At 42.1% G+C, this 15,930-nt stretch overlaps 1 protein-coding gene across 4 annotated transcripts in view; it reads left to right on the top strand.

Moving 5' to 3' along the window:
• GALNT10 (polypeptide N-acetylgalactosaminyltransferase 10) overlaps positions 1 to 15,930 on the top strand; it is a 79,955-nt gene that overhangs the window by 26,007 nt on the left and 38,018 nt on the right. For 2 of the 4 annotated variants that reach the window (XM_054389143.1, XM_054389142.1), the window contains 3 exons: positions 6,416 to 6,433; positions 13,803 to 13,870; positions 14,723 to 14,861. In XM_054389143.1, coding sequence (XP_054245118.1) covers positions 6,416 to 6,433; positions 13,803 to 13,870; positions 14,723 to 14,861 — 225 coding nt within the window. Of the gene's footprint in view, positions 1 to 6,415; positions 6,434 to 13,770; positions 13,871 to 14,722; positions 14,862 to 15,930 lie in introns of all 4 variants that reach the window. The other 2 variants (XM_054389139.1, XM_054389141.1) reach the window with 1 other exon arrangement.

The following is a 15,930-nucleotide window of genomic DNA, read 5'->3' on the forward strand; positions in this document are numbered from 1 at the left end:
GTTTTCAGTGTATTCTCTCTCAAGAAAGAGACCTCTTTTAAGGCCCTGTGGTAAAATCATGGACTCATAGAATTGTTTCAGTTGGAAGAGACAGCTAAGATCATTGAGTCTGACCTTCAACGTAAGACTGCCATGTCCAGAAGTGCTGTGTCAAGACTCCTCAAAGACCAATTGTTTCTTGATCCAAGATGGAACATACTAATTTCTCATATAGTTGAAAAGCCTCTTCCATAGCTCCATGTGTTGTGCTTTTAATTTAATGTCTTCCCATTTTCTTCTTTGCAGCAGCTTGGAAAAGTGAGGGCTAGTTGTAATGCCTGCCCTTCCTTTCTGCCCAGTCATCTCTGCTCTTGTCAGCACCCATTATTTTGCATTTTTTCTATCTGTGATGTTTATGCAACATATCTCAGGATGAATCTTGCATTTTCTCAAACATTAGGTGTCAGATTCATGCAGTCTGTGATGTGTCAGCACCCAGAAATGATGATAAACCAGCTGCTGAAAAGTTGCATCACAAGTCATGCGAGCCATGCATTTGTACAGTTAATGCCTTCTTTACTTTAAATTTTTGGATGAGTTCTCCTGTTGTCAGCACCACTGCTGAATGTTAATCCTGTTCTCTACTGAGCTGGCAACATCAGCAGATTTAACAAGTGTGCTTTTCATTCTGGTATTGAAATCAATAGATAATTTTACAGGGTCTGAAAAGAGATTCTGGCAAAGGTCATTTTGGCACACGACCTGAACGTTTGCATCAAAATGTGTAAGTTTGGATCAGATCTGAGTGAATTCCAATGTGGATATTAACAATAGCAGGGCTTGGGATACTGGGGGCTGCATCCCTGAGCCAAGTGATGCATCTTTCCTCTCTCCTGTTTGTCCAGTTGTCACCCAGAAAGAAGCTTCTTGTTTCTTACCGTTTCCTGACACTGCGGTGGTAGTGGCTGTTTGTCATACTTAAGGTGACATCCAAAGTGATTTTTAGGCATGTACAGTGTTTGGGTATCTGCTTCCCCAGCTCTGCTCTTCTTCAGTTCTCCAGTTGTGTTCATTATCTTTCAGTTACTGGAAATCTCATCTGCCTTCCACAAGTACCCTGAGGCTGTCAACCAGCCTCTTCTCAGGTCCAACCAATTTATTTGCCAGTTTCTATTTTTTTTCCTGTTGTACCCTAGCCAGGTTTAGCATGCCTACTTGCCACACTGGCACTATGAGCAATCAGGTAGTTTCTTGCCACATTGCGAGTTGCAGCTGCCCTTGCCAATGGTGAGCATCTCTAGGAGGGCCTGGTGCACCTATGCAGGATCTAGCCTCTAGATTCAGCATTTCAGTGTAGTCTCCTTGATCCTTTCCTGGCCTTGGGTGAGCCTCATTTCAGCCCAGGGTGGATACATGCAGATTTAAAAGCCTTGGGATGGTGCAGAGATGTGATGCCCATAATTTCATGATGTATTCAAAAGGGATAGTCAGACCTCTTAAGCAGCTTGCTGAGGAGAGAAGTTTTAAACCTGGGAAGTGTGAGCAGATGGCACATGCAGTACACGTGAGTGCTGCAGGGACTTCTGGCAATGCTTCCTTGTGGAGGGAGGAGTGGTGAAAGGGTGGTAGACACTCTCTTGCTGGGTATATATACTTGGTACTTCAACTTTTAACTGGTGAGAAGTCTCAATCCGTTACTGTAAATGCAGTTTATTTTTAAGGTGACCAGAACTTTCCATGGGATGAGCTTCCCCATGTGGTTCATGGTGGGGCTTTAGTCCTTAGCTCTGTGACGTGCATGTTCTGCAAGTCATCTTTGCAATACATCTGTCATGGCTTGGTTTCTTAAAAGAGGTTGAACATTGAAGTTGGGATTTTTGTGCTTGGCTTTTTGTTCCAAATGGGGTAATGCAGCTTGTGCCTGGTCTCAAGGGGTGACCTGTTCTTCCTGATGAGAACTGCTTGCGGGAGTACCATGGTGGCATGAGAGTCTTCTACAGCAACTGCCCAGCTGCTCTGCACCACAGTGTACCTCAGGACTTCTCCTCACAGTAATTCTCTTTCTGTACTAAGAGAATCTGGAGATGCAAGCAAAGCACAAGGACAGCAAATGAACTGACAACATAAAGGGGGGGATTGGTGGTAGCATGGCTCTGATTTCTTGAGTAACTGGGGTAACAGCAATGAGTCTGATTCTGAGGGAAGTGTGACTGATCCTGGTGTCGATCTATGTGTTTGCCATTGCTGGGTGCAGTGCATTATTTGTCTGAGCAGCAGTTAACTTCTGGGGAGGAAGAGGCACATTGAATATTACTTTTTAGTGCTGATGTTTTCAGTTGTAACATAACACTGTCAAGAAGCATCAAGTCTGCCAGGAAGTTGGTAGAGAATTCACTTTAAGATCTTTAAAACAGCTAAATGGAAAAGAGTGGTATTCTGTTGCTGGAAACCAGAAAAATATGGGCTTGCTGCATTGCTGCTAACAAGAAGCTGTGCTGAGACTGATGCTAACAGTATGAATCAGGATGCAAAGCAAAACGTGGGCTCCTTCAAAGCACTACCAGAAGAGTAAATATTTAGTAGAATACAATGATTGGGGGGGGGGGGGGCGGCAGGGGGAATGTGTGTGTTCCTAAACCAAAGCTCTCACAGTGGTTGTTACAGGTACTGTTGGTTTCCAAGTGACTGGAAGGCAAGGGAGCAATGTCAGCACTGAAGGTACTGCATGGAGAGTGTGGGAAATAAAAGAGAAAAATGCTTGTGATTTTCTTTGCTTTATTGGAGTTTGCTGGAACTATTTTGTTCAAGTGATGTTTAAGTGCTGCTGGTAGGTGATTTGACATCTTCTGGTTTTGGGTCTGATTCTTCAGCAATGATGTTGTCATTCTCACTCTGTGTGCCTCCTTTTGAATTTGTGATAGGAGGCATTTCTGTAATTTTATGTGTAACTCCTAATGATGGGTAAAGGCTTGAGAAAAAAGCTAAAATACAGACTTTCCCCCCAGTATCTTTCAAAATTCATTAGGGAAAAAGCAATTTCTAAGCTTGATATGCAGCTTGCTATGGGAAGCACTCCTATCTGCTGACATAAAACACAAATCTCAGTACCTTGCACACAACTAAATGGGAATTACAGTTCTTATTCCAGTTTTTGAGTCATATCTGTCACATAGCTGTAAATATTGGTGAGGTTTTTTACCTTTTTGGAGCATTTCAGAACAGTGATGTTAACCTTCCTGAAGCCAGTGTACCCTGCATGCTGATAAATCTTTGCCCCTCACCAGGGCATCAAGCTTCTGTTATGTGTCCTTGAATTAGTTTGGCATCAGCCCAATTTCTGTGAAGAAAGGTAAATACCTGTTGTAGGCTGTCAGCCATTGCAAAGCCTGCTGCAGCTCTCCAAGGCTTATGGATAACTCACAGTGCTCTGCCTGCCTTTTGGAGCAAAATCCAGATCGTTTCTATTGACTTTTATGAAGTAAAACTGTTGGCAAGCTTCCAGACTGCCTTGCTCATCTTACCTCAGTAAACACTTTATAATGCAATCTCTTGTCTTACTCTTGCCTTTCTCTATTCCAAAGTGCAAGGCATCCTGGTAGTATAGTTTCCATGTTGGTATGTTCCAAAATGGAGTGGTTTTCTCTTGATTTCTCTGTGTCTATGGAAAATATTTAAACTTCTCCTTTTGGGTGCCTAGCCAGGTGGGTTTTATCCTGCCCTCACATCCAGGATTTTTTGGAAGCGTTAGCAGCCATCTCTTTCTCTTTGTACTGATTATCCCAGCTTATACCAGGAGTTATACCATAAAGGTAGATTCCATTTTATGATAGCCACAAATTGACATAGTTCTTTCATCATTGCAACAGGTACAAATGCTGGGATTTTAAATATTATTTTTATTTAGTTCGGGGGTTTTTGTAAACTAAAAGTCAAATGTTCAGTCACACATCATCCAGGTCCCCCTTCATGCAGCACCAAGCCTGAATGTAATTGTGGATTGGTTGTCTGAGTGCTGTGAATTCCACTCTTGTGTAGTATTTGTGCATTGAGCACATAAAGGATGTTTGTTGTGGTGTGTCTTTAATGAGATTTCTGCTGGGACGATATGGTTTTGCTTCTCTGCTAGTATTCAGAATACTTGGAAGTTGTGTTTGTCTCAGCAGTCCGTGATTGGTTTACCATTCCTATAATCTGATCAGGAGTTTATAGCTCGAGTACAGGGAATTCATGGAAATGCTGGAATTAATAGGGTTTGTATTCTGCATTGTTATTCTTGCTGCAGATTATTCAAGTGGTTCTGCATATGCAGCTAAATCAGTGAATCTAACTGGTAAATCAGATTTCAGAAACAGTTCTCCAAAGTGTGTCCTTATAGGAAGCCTCTCCAGCCTGTGTGCCATTTGCTGCTGTTAAATGGAGCATGGCTATATCCAGACATCTGGAGGGTTCTGCTTCAGATGTCCTCTTCTCAAATTGATCTCCATGCCAGCTTGTTCACTCTTCCTTCTGCTTCTGACTTGCTGTGTTTAAGGCAGGTGCAGATAGGCACTTAATGCTGTGGAAAGCAAAGTGCAAACCTTAGGATTTCATACCCATAGCCTCTGCCAGGAGCTGGGGTCAGAAAACAGCACTTGGATACATGATGCAATGCTGCATGGATGCTATGTGTCTATTTTGTTTCCAGAAAGAATGTAAAGCAGAACGGGAAAGTGGGAGGGGTAGGAAGTTTCTAATCTCATTTGAAATGACAGGTCAGAGATTACTTTTGTCTACATCTTCACACTTCATATATTTGCTGCCAAAGCCCCTCCTGGCTCTTATACCTCAGGCAAGGTGACTGGATGGATTGTGTCTCCCATCTTGTCTGCAGGGTAGCCCAGGGAGTGATGTCTTGTTTGGGAATTCTATAATCTGTTGCTGTACCTTAGGCAAGGTCAAAGAAATGTGCTTACCACTGGAGGGGGAAAACAAGTTTTCTGCTGCAACTAAATGCCTGCAGGAGCTTATTCCACAGTTAGGAGCAGATCCCTGAGACACACTACTGTATGGGGAATGGAGCATTTCTGTAGATGGGAAGGGCTGTAAACGTTTTAGTGAGCAGAAAAGATGAGGAAGCTGTTGCAGGCAAATGATAACAGAGGGTTGTCTTCTGAAGTCTAAAGTAGGCCAGCTGGGTTTTTAACAACTGAGAGAAAACTGAGACTGAAACTGCTGTGCTGTCACAAGGTGTGCTAAAACCCTAGGGAAGAACTGGGAGCTTGGTGCTCTGTGATGACTTTGGAAAAGCACTGTGTGTTTGGAGGCCTGGATTGAATTAGTCAAACAGTAAGTATAGAACAGCAAACACTGCAAGACCATAATACCATTTCTAAAGGTGAATGAAGAACAAAATGTAAGGTGTTTGGTAGAGATAGAGGACCAAGCTGGATGTCCTATTGCTGTCCTCAGCAGAATTTAATGGGCTGATGAACCAGGGCTTTTTGCTAGATAAAATTTTGTTTGTGCTAAGGGGTTTTTAGCAATTGGGATTGAACCAAACTTAATTGAAGGAATTTAAGGGGGGAGGGGGTAGTAGTTTCAGTTCAAGCAAGTATTGTTCTAGCACTTGATAGAGAAAGCTTTCTGCACTAAAAAATAGAGAGTCAGCTGGAGTTAGGGGAATGCTTAAGCATTCCTGTCCAGCCCACCAAGGAGCCGTGTGCCTGGCATTCAGCAGGGAACATGTTTCTTTAATAGCTCTATGAGCAACGACCAAGTGTCCCTGGATGTCTTGCAGAAAAGGTTCTGATTTGCCTGGATGTGCTGGTTTGTTCATCTGGTTCTGTTGGAGCTGTGGTTGAATTAACTGACACGGGGTAAGAAGTGATCCAGGAGTGCCTGTGGTATTTGTGGCGCTCTTTGGTGAAGGAATCAGGCAGTTTTCGTACCCTAAGGGGTGGCTTTCTCAAAGAGAACAAATCTGAACATGGAGATTGCAGTGTTACAGGTGGGAAAGAGCAGCATGATAGCCACATGGTAGCATCATTGAGGAAACCCTGAGGTCTGGTTTGAACCTGTCACTTGGATTTGAGATGCAACACAGCTGTGAAGACGTGCTTGGCTTTTTTGTCTTTGATAGCACTTAATCATTCCACATGATGTGCTGCCATTTAGTCCTGCCTTGCCTTTTAATAGTTCCTGAAATGTTGAAGGTATGGATTATGTTAATGAAGCTTTTAAATTTTCAGTGGACTGAAATAGCTCCAAAAATTAACCTTTTGAAAACACTTGGGTAGATTGCATGACAGGCTTTTAGCAGTTTGCTTTTTCTAGCAGAATGCTGCCTCCTGTTCCAGTAAATGAAGAGCTTTGACTGACCAAAGTTATGTTCAGCTTCCTGACCTAGAACGAATGCCTCCAGCTGCTGGTGGAGATATTTTTCATTAGATCATCTGAGTGCTCAGCTGTTTTCATGCCAGTACAAAGGATGGAGGCTGTTTGTGCTGCATGGGTGTTGCATCAATTTCTTGTGCAACATACATTAATAAATATAAATAATATAAATGAAATAAGTTGATTTCTTCATGGTGCAATAAGACTTGATATCTGTGTGTTTGTGAAAGGATTACCTACATTTAACATGGGTGGTCTCATAGTCATTAAAACCTCAGCTTCCCACTCAATGGTGAGAAGGGAGGATTCTTCCTGTTATTTGCCAGACCTGGCTTCTTTCCTGTTTCCTGCCTTCTGAAACCCCTTGGGTGCTCTAGGTTTTGGAAGAATGGAGAGAATCTGCCTATAGATGTTTCTTATTTCTGCTTTGCCATGGCATGAATCATGACAATAAGGGTTACACCCAAAATGCATGCTCTTGAGTCTTCCACTGAGTCCACCTCAGGCTGCAGCTTCCTTTAATAGAGAAATGGTTTCTGTTTGCTCTCCCTTTCCCAGCTGTTTTTCTGGACTGTTTTGGCATCTTGTTGTAGGATATAAATGCAAGACACACTTGCTGTGGTGTTGGGATAAATAGAGAGACCTACAAGGAACAGATGTTTCTTGGGTCTGATCACAGCTCCCTGGTTTAAAGAAAAAAAAAAATCAGCAGAACAACTGAACAGGCTTTGAGATCCGTGCTGCGTTGTGATTAGTGTGTGCGCTTCAGCAGATCTTTTTCCTCTCCTGTAGGAAGCTCTTGGCTTCCGTCTCCCTCCACCCTTCTTTTATTCTGGCTGGAGATAGTCACATTAAACAGTGATTAAACAAAAAATTAAAATGCCATTTTTTGTGCATTTGGCGTTTGAACGCTGATCAATTGCTCTGGCGGCGTGTTAGGCACCAGCCTGGTAGACAGCAGAAGGAGCTTATTTACAGCAATCTGTCTAAATCCATTTTCAGTGTGTTGCTTAATATGCCTTTTTACTTCAATTCATTTTCAGTTTTTAAAAAAACAAAGGATGGAAACAGGCAGGAGATTAGTTTAAGATACTGCTGGAGAAGTAATCACTCCTTAGTGGTAAACAACTTCCAGTGCTTAAGGAAAAGAAAATGTGCTTGAGCTGAAATAGAACTTCTGGGCTTGCTGTGGGAGTTGACGGATAAAATTCAGCAGCTTGTGCACTTACATGGCTTGACTAGAGGATCATAATGAACCCTTCATGCTCTGAAATCTGCTTTTTGTGTGGCTGTTTACAGCTGACCACTTCAAAAACTAAGAGATTTTTTGCAAAATGAGAAGCCAAGGTAGAGCAAAGCAGAAAGCTGCAAAGGCTATAAAGCTTTGCTGACCTGTTTCATGGGGACAGAAATCCATGTCTGTAATGCTGGTTTATCCTAACCCTGCAGCACTGGTAACTGCCATGTTCAATGGTCACTGTTTTCCACAGCTAAAATGCAGATGAGCTCAGGGGTGTGTGCTGGTGGAGCTTGGACACCTGCTAAGGACTTAGAATTGATGAGGAATTAAAGTAAGAGTGAAATTTGAGATAAAATACAGCATTTTACATAAGACAAAGCTCCCTGCAAATGAGATGCTTGTTTAATAGTTGAAGCACAAGTCAGTCCTGGGAAAGTTGCTGTGTTTTGCAGATTGCTGAGATCTCACAGTCTAGAGCGTCTGTTGAAGGGGTATCATCAAGTTATGTAATTTGCATAATTGAGTCAAATCCCATGCAGCATCCCTGAAGGAAACCACTAAAAAAAGCAACACTCTGGTCCCTGTGTGCTGTGTCTGGATTTCTAGAGCTCAGACATCTTTGACAAAGAGAAAAAGAAGGCGGGGAGGGGAAAAGGGGAGCTTCCAAGATAACACCAATGTCAGCAACCTGCCTATTTTCCCAATGAGAGAGTCTTTGGGTGTGGATAAGCACATCTTCCCTCTGCCCATGATGGCATGGTGCCCACAACTTTATGCACTGCTTTACTAATAGTGATGACATGAGCATAAAAATTGCAGTTGAGAAGGGGGAAGGCAATGTTTTATCATTCACACTGGCTTTTTTTTTGGTAGCCTGCTGAAATTAAGTTGATCTTTAAACTGTGATTCTTAACAAGAAATGCAATGCTGATCAGCCTGCTGTAGCTACACCTTCCCTTCAGGGCTATGTGAGCGGTGGGTGCTGGCAAGGTCACTGAAGCAGAGACACTGACAGTCATTTTCTATCACTGGAAGTTACTTCAGAGTTAATGCTCAGACATTGTTGACAGAACTTGTCAGTGACTCACAGCAGACTTTTCAGATCTGTTGTTCTAATAGTGACCTGCAAAACCAACAGAAATATTCTATGTTTGCTTGCAGGGCATGCAGTTAGGAATATTCTGACCTCTTAACATTTACTTAAGCTGAATTAAATTTAATGGAGCATTTCTGAGTTGAATTGACTAACGTTAACTTCTTTGCCCAAGACCAAAAAAGCTCCAGAGTGCAGCATGCCTGTCATGACCGTCTGCAGCTATGTCTACCTTTGGAGATTTTAAAAGCCACTTAGGTGGTATGTCCTTCCCACAGAGATTAATGATGTGTTTATCTTGTGTGAATCTTGTTTGGCTTTAGTCATGCAGTGCAGTAACATCAGGAGCACTGCAGGCAGAGGAGCAGGTAATGAGTCACACTACCCCATCTTCGTTTTACTTTGTTGGTGCTGACATGAATAAATCAGTCCTTGTATGTCTCCGAGACTGAGACCTATACAGAGCCTGTTCCTCAGGATCAATAACTCTTGCTCCATGTGCCTCCAAAGTCCAGCACTACACTTCAGAAAGGTCTGAATAACTGATTCATGTACTTCTTGTTCAGTTCAAAATGTACAAATTACTGAAGTTTTTCTCTTGACATATGTGACCTTGGCAGGGTTCAGCTTAGCCAGCCTCAAAGATGCTTGTGTGCTTAAAGTTATTTGGGACTGAGAGAAGTAATACAGAAAATCTACTAGATTTTCTGCTGTCTAACTGCTCATTTGGGTTCTGTACATAATGCAGTGGCAGTGTCTGTGATTTCTTCTTTTCCTCAGCAGTGCAGGAGGATGGTGTGCTGCTGCCTGCTTGCACTTGCTGTTGCAGTGCTTAAATTTCTTGTGTCAGGTTATTGCTTGCTCTGAGGGTATTGTAATACACATTGATGACCTCTTTGAAGAATGGCTTGGAGCTGTGCAGAAAATTTACTTCCCTGTTCACATTATCCCATATTAAAGTGCACAAACAGAAAGGAAACTCTGGCCTAGAGCCTGGGGGTGCTCACCCTGAGCCACAGTGGCTGGAACTGCTTTTTAATGGCTTTTAGGTCACTGTTTGGCCTGATGAGCATTGGCTGCATTGGTGGTAAAGCTTTGTGATGGCCTGAGATGACCCTCCTGAAACTGCTGATAGCCCAGTGGTGTGGTTTTCCCCTGGAGGATGCTGGAGATGTTGGTGTGAATCCTTTAGGGTATACTTGGAACTTGCCTCCCATCTCCTGAGAGCTGTTGTGGAGGGCAGTTCCTGATCCATGTCATTAGTGTATTTTGAAGGCAGAGCAATCCACACAGCTACCTGCAGTGGTGCATAGGTATCTTCTAAGGGACACTTTCAGGCTAGAGTTCAGAGGGAAGGGGGATGTTTCTGCAATTTTAGTTTGTTGTTAGAGTTCCAAGAAGAGGTAGGATTTTAAAACACTCTTACCAGTGCCCTCTTAGGTGACTTGGATTTTGTTTTGCTGGTGGGTCTCTTTTTTTTTTTTTTTTTTTTTTTGTTGTTCTCCAGGGTACCTGATTTCTCTGGTTGCTTCACAGGGCCTTGGCAGAGAGTGGTTGGTTAGCTTGTGCACAGGGGGTGGTGTGAGGCTCAGACTTACACTGTGTGTTTCTCCTTCTAGACCTAGTCCCTAGATATTCACTCTCCTATTCAGCAGTGGGTGGGGAGAACTGCTGGTAGGAGGTTTACACGTGTCAAATCACTGCAAACAGCAACAGGGATATTGGCATTGTGAAAGATTCTCCTGGTGTGCTCATTCAGCCCAGAGTGCTATAAACAAGAGACAAAAGAAACTTAAAATATTGAGGTTTCAGACTTGCCAGTTGTTCCTGTGCCCAGTATGACACTTGTGCACAAGCCCAGCACTCAGAAATTTGGCAAAACTCTCCTGGCAAGGAGGTGTTTTGGTCTATGAGAGCTTTCCAGGACTTTTCCTGGCAGGGGAGTGTCCTGGAGAGGAAACTGTCCAGTGAGCAGTCCTGGCAAAGCAGAAGCAGAAATCTCACAGAACTGTAGCGTGCTCTGTGGATTGTTTAGTGGGGGTGATCAGAGGGGGGTGACATGCTTGGAAAATTGGAAACCACCGTGGTGGTCAGGGAAGTAGACTTACTGAACTGTTGCAGTAGCCCAGGATGGCTGCTTCAGGATGTGGAAAATTTGAGCCATTTTACACCAAAACCACTCAAGCTGCCAGTTCTTCTCTTTCTGTCACACAGCTCTCATCCAGAGCTGCTCACATCAGCTGGCACAAGTAACAAAAGTCAGGTAGAGTGCATAAATTATTCATGTGAAAGTTAGGCCAGACAAAGCCATGGATAGATGCCTATGTCTATGCCATGCCTGGCTCACCACATCTTGAGGAAATAGCTCAGACCACTTCTGCTTGCACCCAACATGTAAAACCAGTGGCAGCCTCCTGCGGTTTAGCAGACCATGAGGTTTCTGTCTGCTGCTGGCATGGGCTCTGTGATTGCCTTGCTGGCACCAGCCTCAGACTGACCCAGGGACTAGCTTCATGCTTCATTTTTCCCTAGAAGTGCTGTTATCAGATTGCCCTCCCAGTGCTCTCTTACGTGTCTTGTGCCTGGCTCACACATTCATCTTGACACTTAGTACCTTTTTCATTATCAGCAAGTAGAAATTTACATAAGAACAGTGGTGTTTAATGGGATGGCTAGAAACCCACAAGGCAGGTTAAGCAATTTAGTTTGATACTGATATCTGGAGAGTTCAGGAGTGGTCAGGAGCCCTTCCAGATAAGGGGAGAGTGGTTCATCACCACAGCTCTGCTGCTCTGAAGCTGCACTTGACCATCTTCTGTGTGATGGGAATTGGTGAGGCTTTTGCAGTGCCTCTTGTAAAACCTCTTTCCCTCAATAAATGTAGGCCTTCAACGTGTGCAGTCAGAAGTGAACTGAAGACATTGTATTGCTGCTGATCTTCATTTTATGTCCTGATAGGTGCTGAGTGAAATTCAGGGAGAACTGCCAGTTTCTGTATTTGAACAAGTAGGGATTTAGTAGAGTTCATGTGCTAAAGCAACAGTAATTAACAACATAAAAACAAGTTACTGCTTTTGATTCGTAGAACTTCTTCAGAATGAAAAATAACAAATAATGAAGATGAAGAAAATTAAGGAGCTGTGGATTAAATGAAATAAATCAAATACACCATCTAAATATAGCCCTCCTGGTTTTTTTTCATAAAGTGGACACTTTTCTTCTTGGTGTAGCTGTCCTTTCCTTCTACCCAGCCTGTCTTGTTTCCACCACTATTAATTGCATCCCATAGTGTGGTCCTTCTCTTCTTATGCTGCCCTGAGAGTTTCTTGCCCTCGATCTTCCTGCATCAGAAGTATTTTTTGGAGAATATCCTTGTTAGCTCCAGGTGGCACAAGTGGAAGTTCCTTAATAGTTGTCCACGTTACGAACTAGCTTTGTAAGTCTATCCTACTCTCCTTTAGTGAAAATAAAACTAAATTGCACGGAGCAGGATGGGGAATGTTCCACATACTGGTGTCAGTCAATTGAAATGTGTAGCTGAGTATCTGGTTTCATGGATGAAACTTGGCTTCTGCCAAGTGCATTACCATCTGCAAAATGTCGAGAAGCTGAGTGTAAATCATTTTATGATCTGTGAAAGGATAGAGATTGATTTAAAATCTCTTATGTGAGGGGAAAAAAAAAAACTTCTAATAGTTCACCACCCAGCTTTTAATCAGATCAATCTCCCTTTCTTTTAGGCCACTTTTTTACTCTTTGGCATGGTAATCCAAACAGCACAGCCCAACATACAGTTCCTTTGTTATACTACCCATAACAGAGCATGTGCCTGCACTGGACATCTTAGTTGAGACCTGTCTTCACTGATAGACACACAGGGCTCTCTTCCTGCTGACTGCTGTGGAGGAGGGGTGATTCAGTGGGGATTATCTGCAAATCCTTCACTCCAAGGTTCACCAGAGCTTCATCTGTCAGACTGCAGTGAGGTGAACTGCATCAGACTGAAGTCTGGTGCCTTGGAGTAAGAAAGATGTCCAAATGCCCTCTTTTCCCAAGACAAATCTAGGCATGAAAATGAGGAGTTTGTAATTCAACTAGTCAGGTAAATGACAACTGTGTCCCAAATGGCAAAGATGCCTGATAACCCTGCAAGGTTACTATGCCAACTGTTGCTTTTTGGTGGTTGTTTGGTTTGATTGACCCATTAGTGAGAACTTAAACCTCTAGCTGTCCAAGGAGGGAAGGTTCTTTTCTTTCTAGGAAGTTCTAGCCTGTGGATTTAGCTCTGCAGGTCATGAGAAATTAACAGACCTCTTTGTTTAAATGTTTTTGCAGTAATGATAGTAAAAACGGCTTGTATTTATATTCTACTAGCATATTACAACATAATTGAAAACTCATTCCTACAGATGTTATTCTTTTTTTCACCCTAAAACGTACTTATGTGGCTTTGGGGGATGCCAGTATTCGAGCTGCATCATGGGTTTAGTTCCCCACACCATAGTCTCTTTGATTCTGAATTCACCTCATCTTTCCTTTGCTAGCTTGTTTCCAAAGCACCCTTTACTTCTGAATTTCAGGAACAACATCATGAGGAGAGGAGCTCTAATTGGGTCCAGTGCAGGCTCATGCCTTGTGTAAAATTTACTTTTAAGCTGAACAGCAAGAGCCTTAATAAAGGACCTTTTAAGTCTTATTTAGATTTTATTCAGGTATAGTATTGTGCTCATTAATAACGATCCTACAGTAGATCTCCCATTACAGCTTTTTTGTTAATTAAATGGCATGTAAGATGTATTGGATGTTTTCAAAATGAAAATGGGAAATTTTAATAGATTCTCTGATTAAAAAGACTGGTCTGCATACATGATGGTACCCTGGAAAAAAAAAAAATCACTTAACAGCTATTGATAAAGTACTGTTCCAAGGCAAGCAAAATTTGCCTCCTCTTTCAGGCTAAAAACTATTTGCTTGTGATGGTCTTACTGTAAGGAAGATGTTTAATTGCCTCTTACAAGAAGGGGAAACTGTTAAGGAAATGTTTTGCGTGTGGTATATTTAATATATCCAATCCTTTATTTAAAAGGCATATGTGAGGCAAAAGAAAGACCCCTACTTGGGTGATGGACAAAGGAAAAAGGACTGGCACAACAAAGAAGCTATAAGGAGGGACTCTGAGCGTGTAGGTATGTAAGACTGCTATAAACGTGTCTGAATACAGATTGCAATTTAGTTTGGTTTTATTTGGTAAGCTGAACAGAATTTTCACCTTCAAGGTTAAGATGATGTTCTCGACATCATGCAACAGCTATTGTGTGTTAATCCTATTAAAAATCTTCTCCCTCAACTCCACAACAACCATTTATTACCATTTTGGTATTTTTAAGGTAGGTGCAGTATTGATTTTTTTATTTTTTTTTTTAAACTTACAAAAAAACCCCCACATGTGCCTGTACCTTTCCCCAAAATGGGAGATGCAGAAAGAAAGAAGAGGGGTAAGAAAAATGTTCTAGATGCTAACACTCATGCATTATTTCGTAGTCCTGGGTTTTGTCGTGCATCTCATAAAAAGGGCCCAGTTGGAACGTCACAGCTTTGCACTGGTAGGTCTGTGAGGGCTCTGCCTCCTCTGTGCAGGAGCTCAGGTTGTTAAATATACATATCCATCTGTGCTGAAAAAAGCAGCACTGATGAGGTGTTCAAACCATATGTATTCTTCCTGCAGTGTAACAGAAAACATTCTATAGATCCTCCACAGCACTGCCATAGCCCCTTCATCTGTTTCTGGTGTTTCAAGGAAGACTTCTCTCCTGTGGTTGGCACAGCTGAGTGGTTTGTAGCAAAACTGCTTATCAAATAAAATTGTTAGGTTGACACGGTTGACCCAGTGCTAAATATGACATTGAGCACAAAAATAATGAAGGAATTTTCTAAGGGCTGCAAGATGACTGCTATTCTCTTGATATATAGATTAGTTTCTGGTCAGTTAAGCACCAATTAGTAGTAATGATGCATGTTTACTTTCTGTCCTTCTCTAGGAAATGGAGAACAGGGAAAACCTTACCCAATGACTGATGCAGAGCGAGTGGACCAGGCATACAGGGAAAATGGTTTCAATATCTTTGTGAGTGATAAAATTTCTCTGAATCGTTCCCTTCCAGACATCAGACATCCCAAGTAAGTATGTTGTTTGCATTTCTTCCACTGAAAGCTTACAGGTCCCAAATTAGCACAGCTGCAGGAGCATGCTCTTTTTTGTGATGGGTTCTTGTGCCTTTGTTCATCAAATAAAATCCTTTCACAGGTGGGTTCTGCTGTCTCCTTCATAAAAGGCAGTGTATAGTAATTGCAATAGGAAATAAAGGAGACCAAATCTGGGGGAAAAAAATCCCCTTTTGATTCCAAAGGACTTAAAATTACCAAAAACTTGCAGCCCTGTGCAGAAAAGATCTTGAACTTAATTCAGAGATGGCTACTTCTTGCACCTCTCAAACCTGACAGTTGAGTTCCTGAGCCCACTGCTGTAGCCAACAGCTCTTAGCAAGTAATAAGGTGGAGTTATTTCTGTAGTGGAAACTGTTGTAAATGTCTGACACGGTAGACAAAGTGCCCTAGTTGTAGACAGGTGATGAATTTGTCATTTAACAATATGTCCAGTTCTTATGTTGGCCACTAGCTAGAAATGTCCATGAAATGCTCAGGAGCAGAACAAGACCCAAGTAGCTGCCCTCAGTTATGTATGAAGAGTGTTATCAGAAATCAGTCTCATTTATGGATTAGTTTCTAAGGCATCTTTCCCCATAAAAACCTCATCAGGGTTTACGAGTAGAAACTAGTTCCAACTGAAGGCTGGCTTTTGAGTTCATTTATTTTTCATTCCCTAGTCGTTCCCTTAGGATGGTGTCAACTGGATTTTGTGCAAGCCAGAAAGAGTTTTTTCATTAGCAAAAGTGCTTCAGTTAGGACTTAACCCTTGTTTGTACAACAGTGAGAGGTTTTTAAATGCTTTGTGCTGTTCTCAGTCTGAAAGCATTGTTAGACATTTGAATGGAAGCTTGTTTTGTGCCAAGCTGTTTTTGTCACAGCTTAATGAATCTGAATTCAAAATTTGCTTTATTCATAAGATATAATTTCTAGAAGTCAGGTTTCATAATTTGTTCGCTGCATATTTGAGAGATTACCTCTTCAGCTGTCACAGCAAACTAATCAAATGCTCTAGCTTGACACCCTTTCTCAATATATACTC

The sequence above is a fragment of the Indicator indicator genome, chromosome 18 (assembly GCF_027791375.1).
Source record: "Indicator indicator isolate 239-I01 chromosome 18, UM_Iind_1.1, whole genome shotgun sequence".
In the NCBI taxonomy this organism is placed as follows: domain Eukaryota; kingdom Metazoa; phylum Chordata; class Aves; order Piciformes; family Indicatoridae; genus Indicator; species Indicator indicator.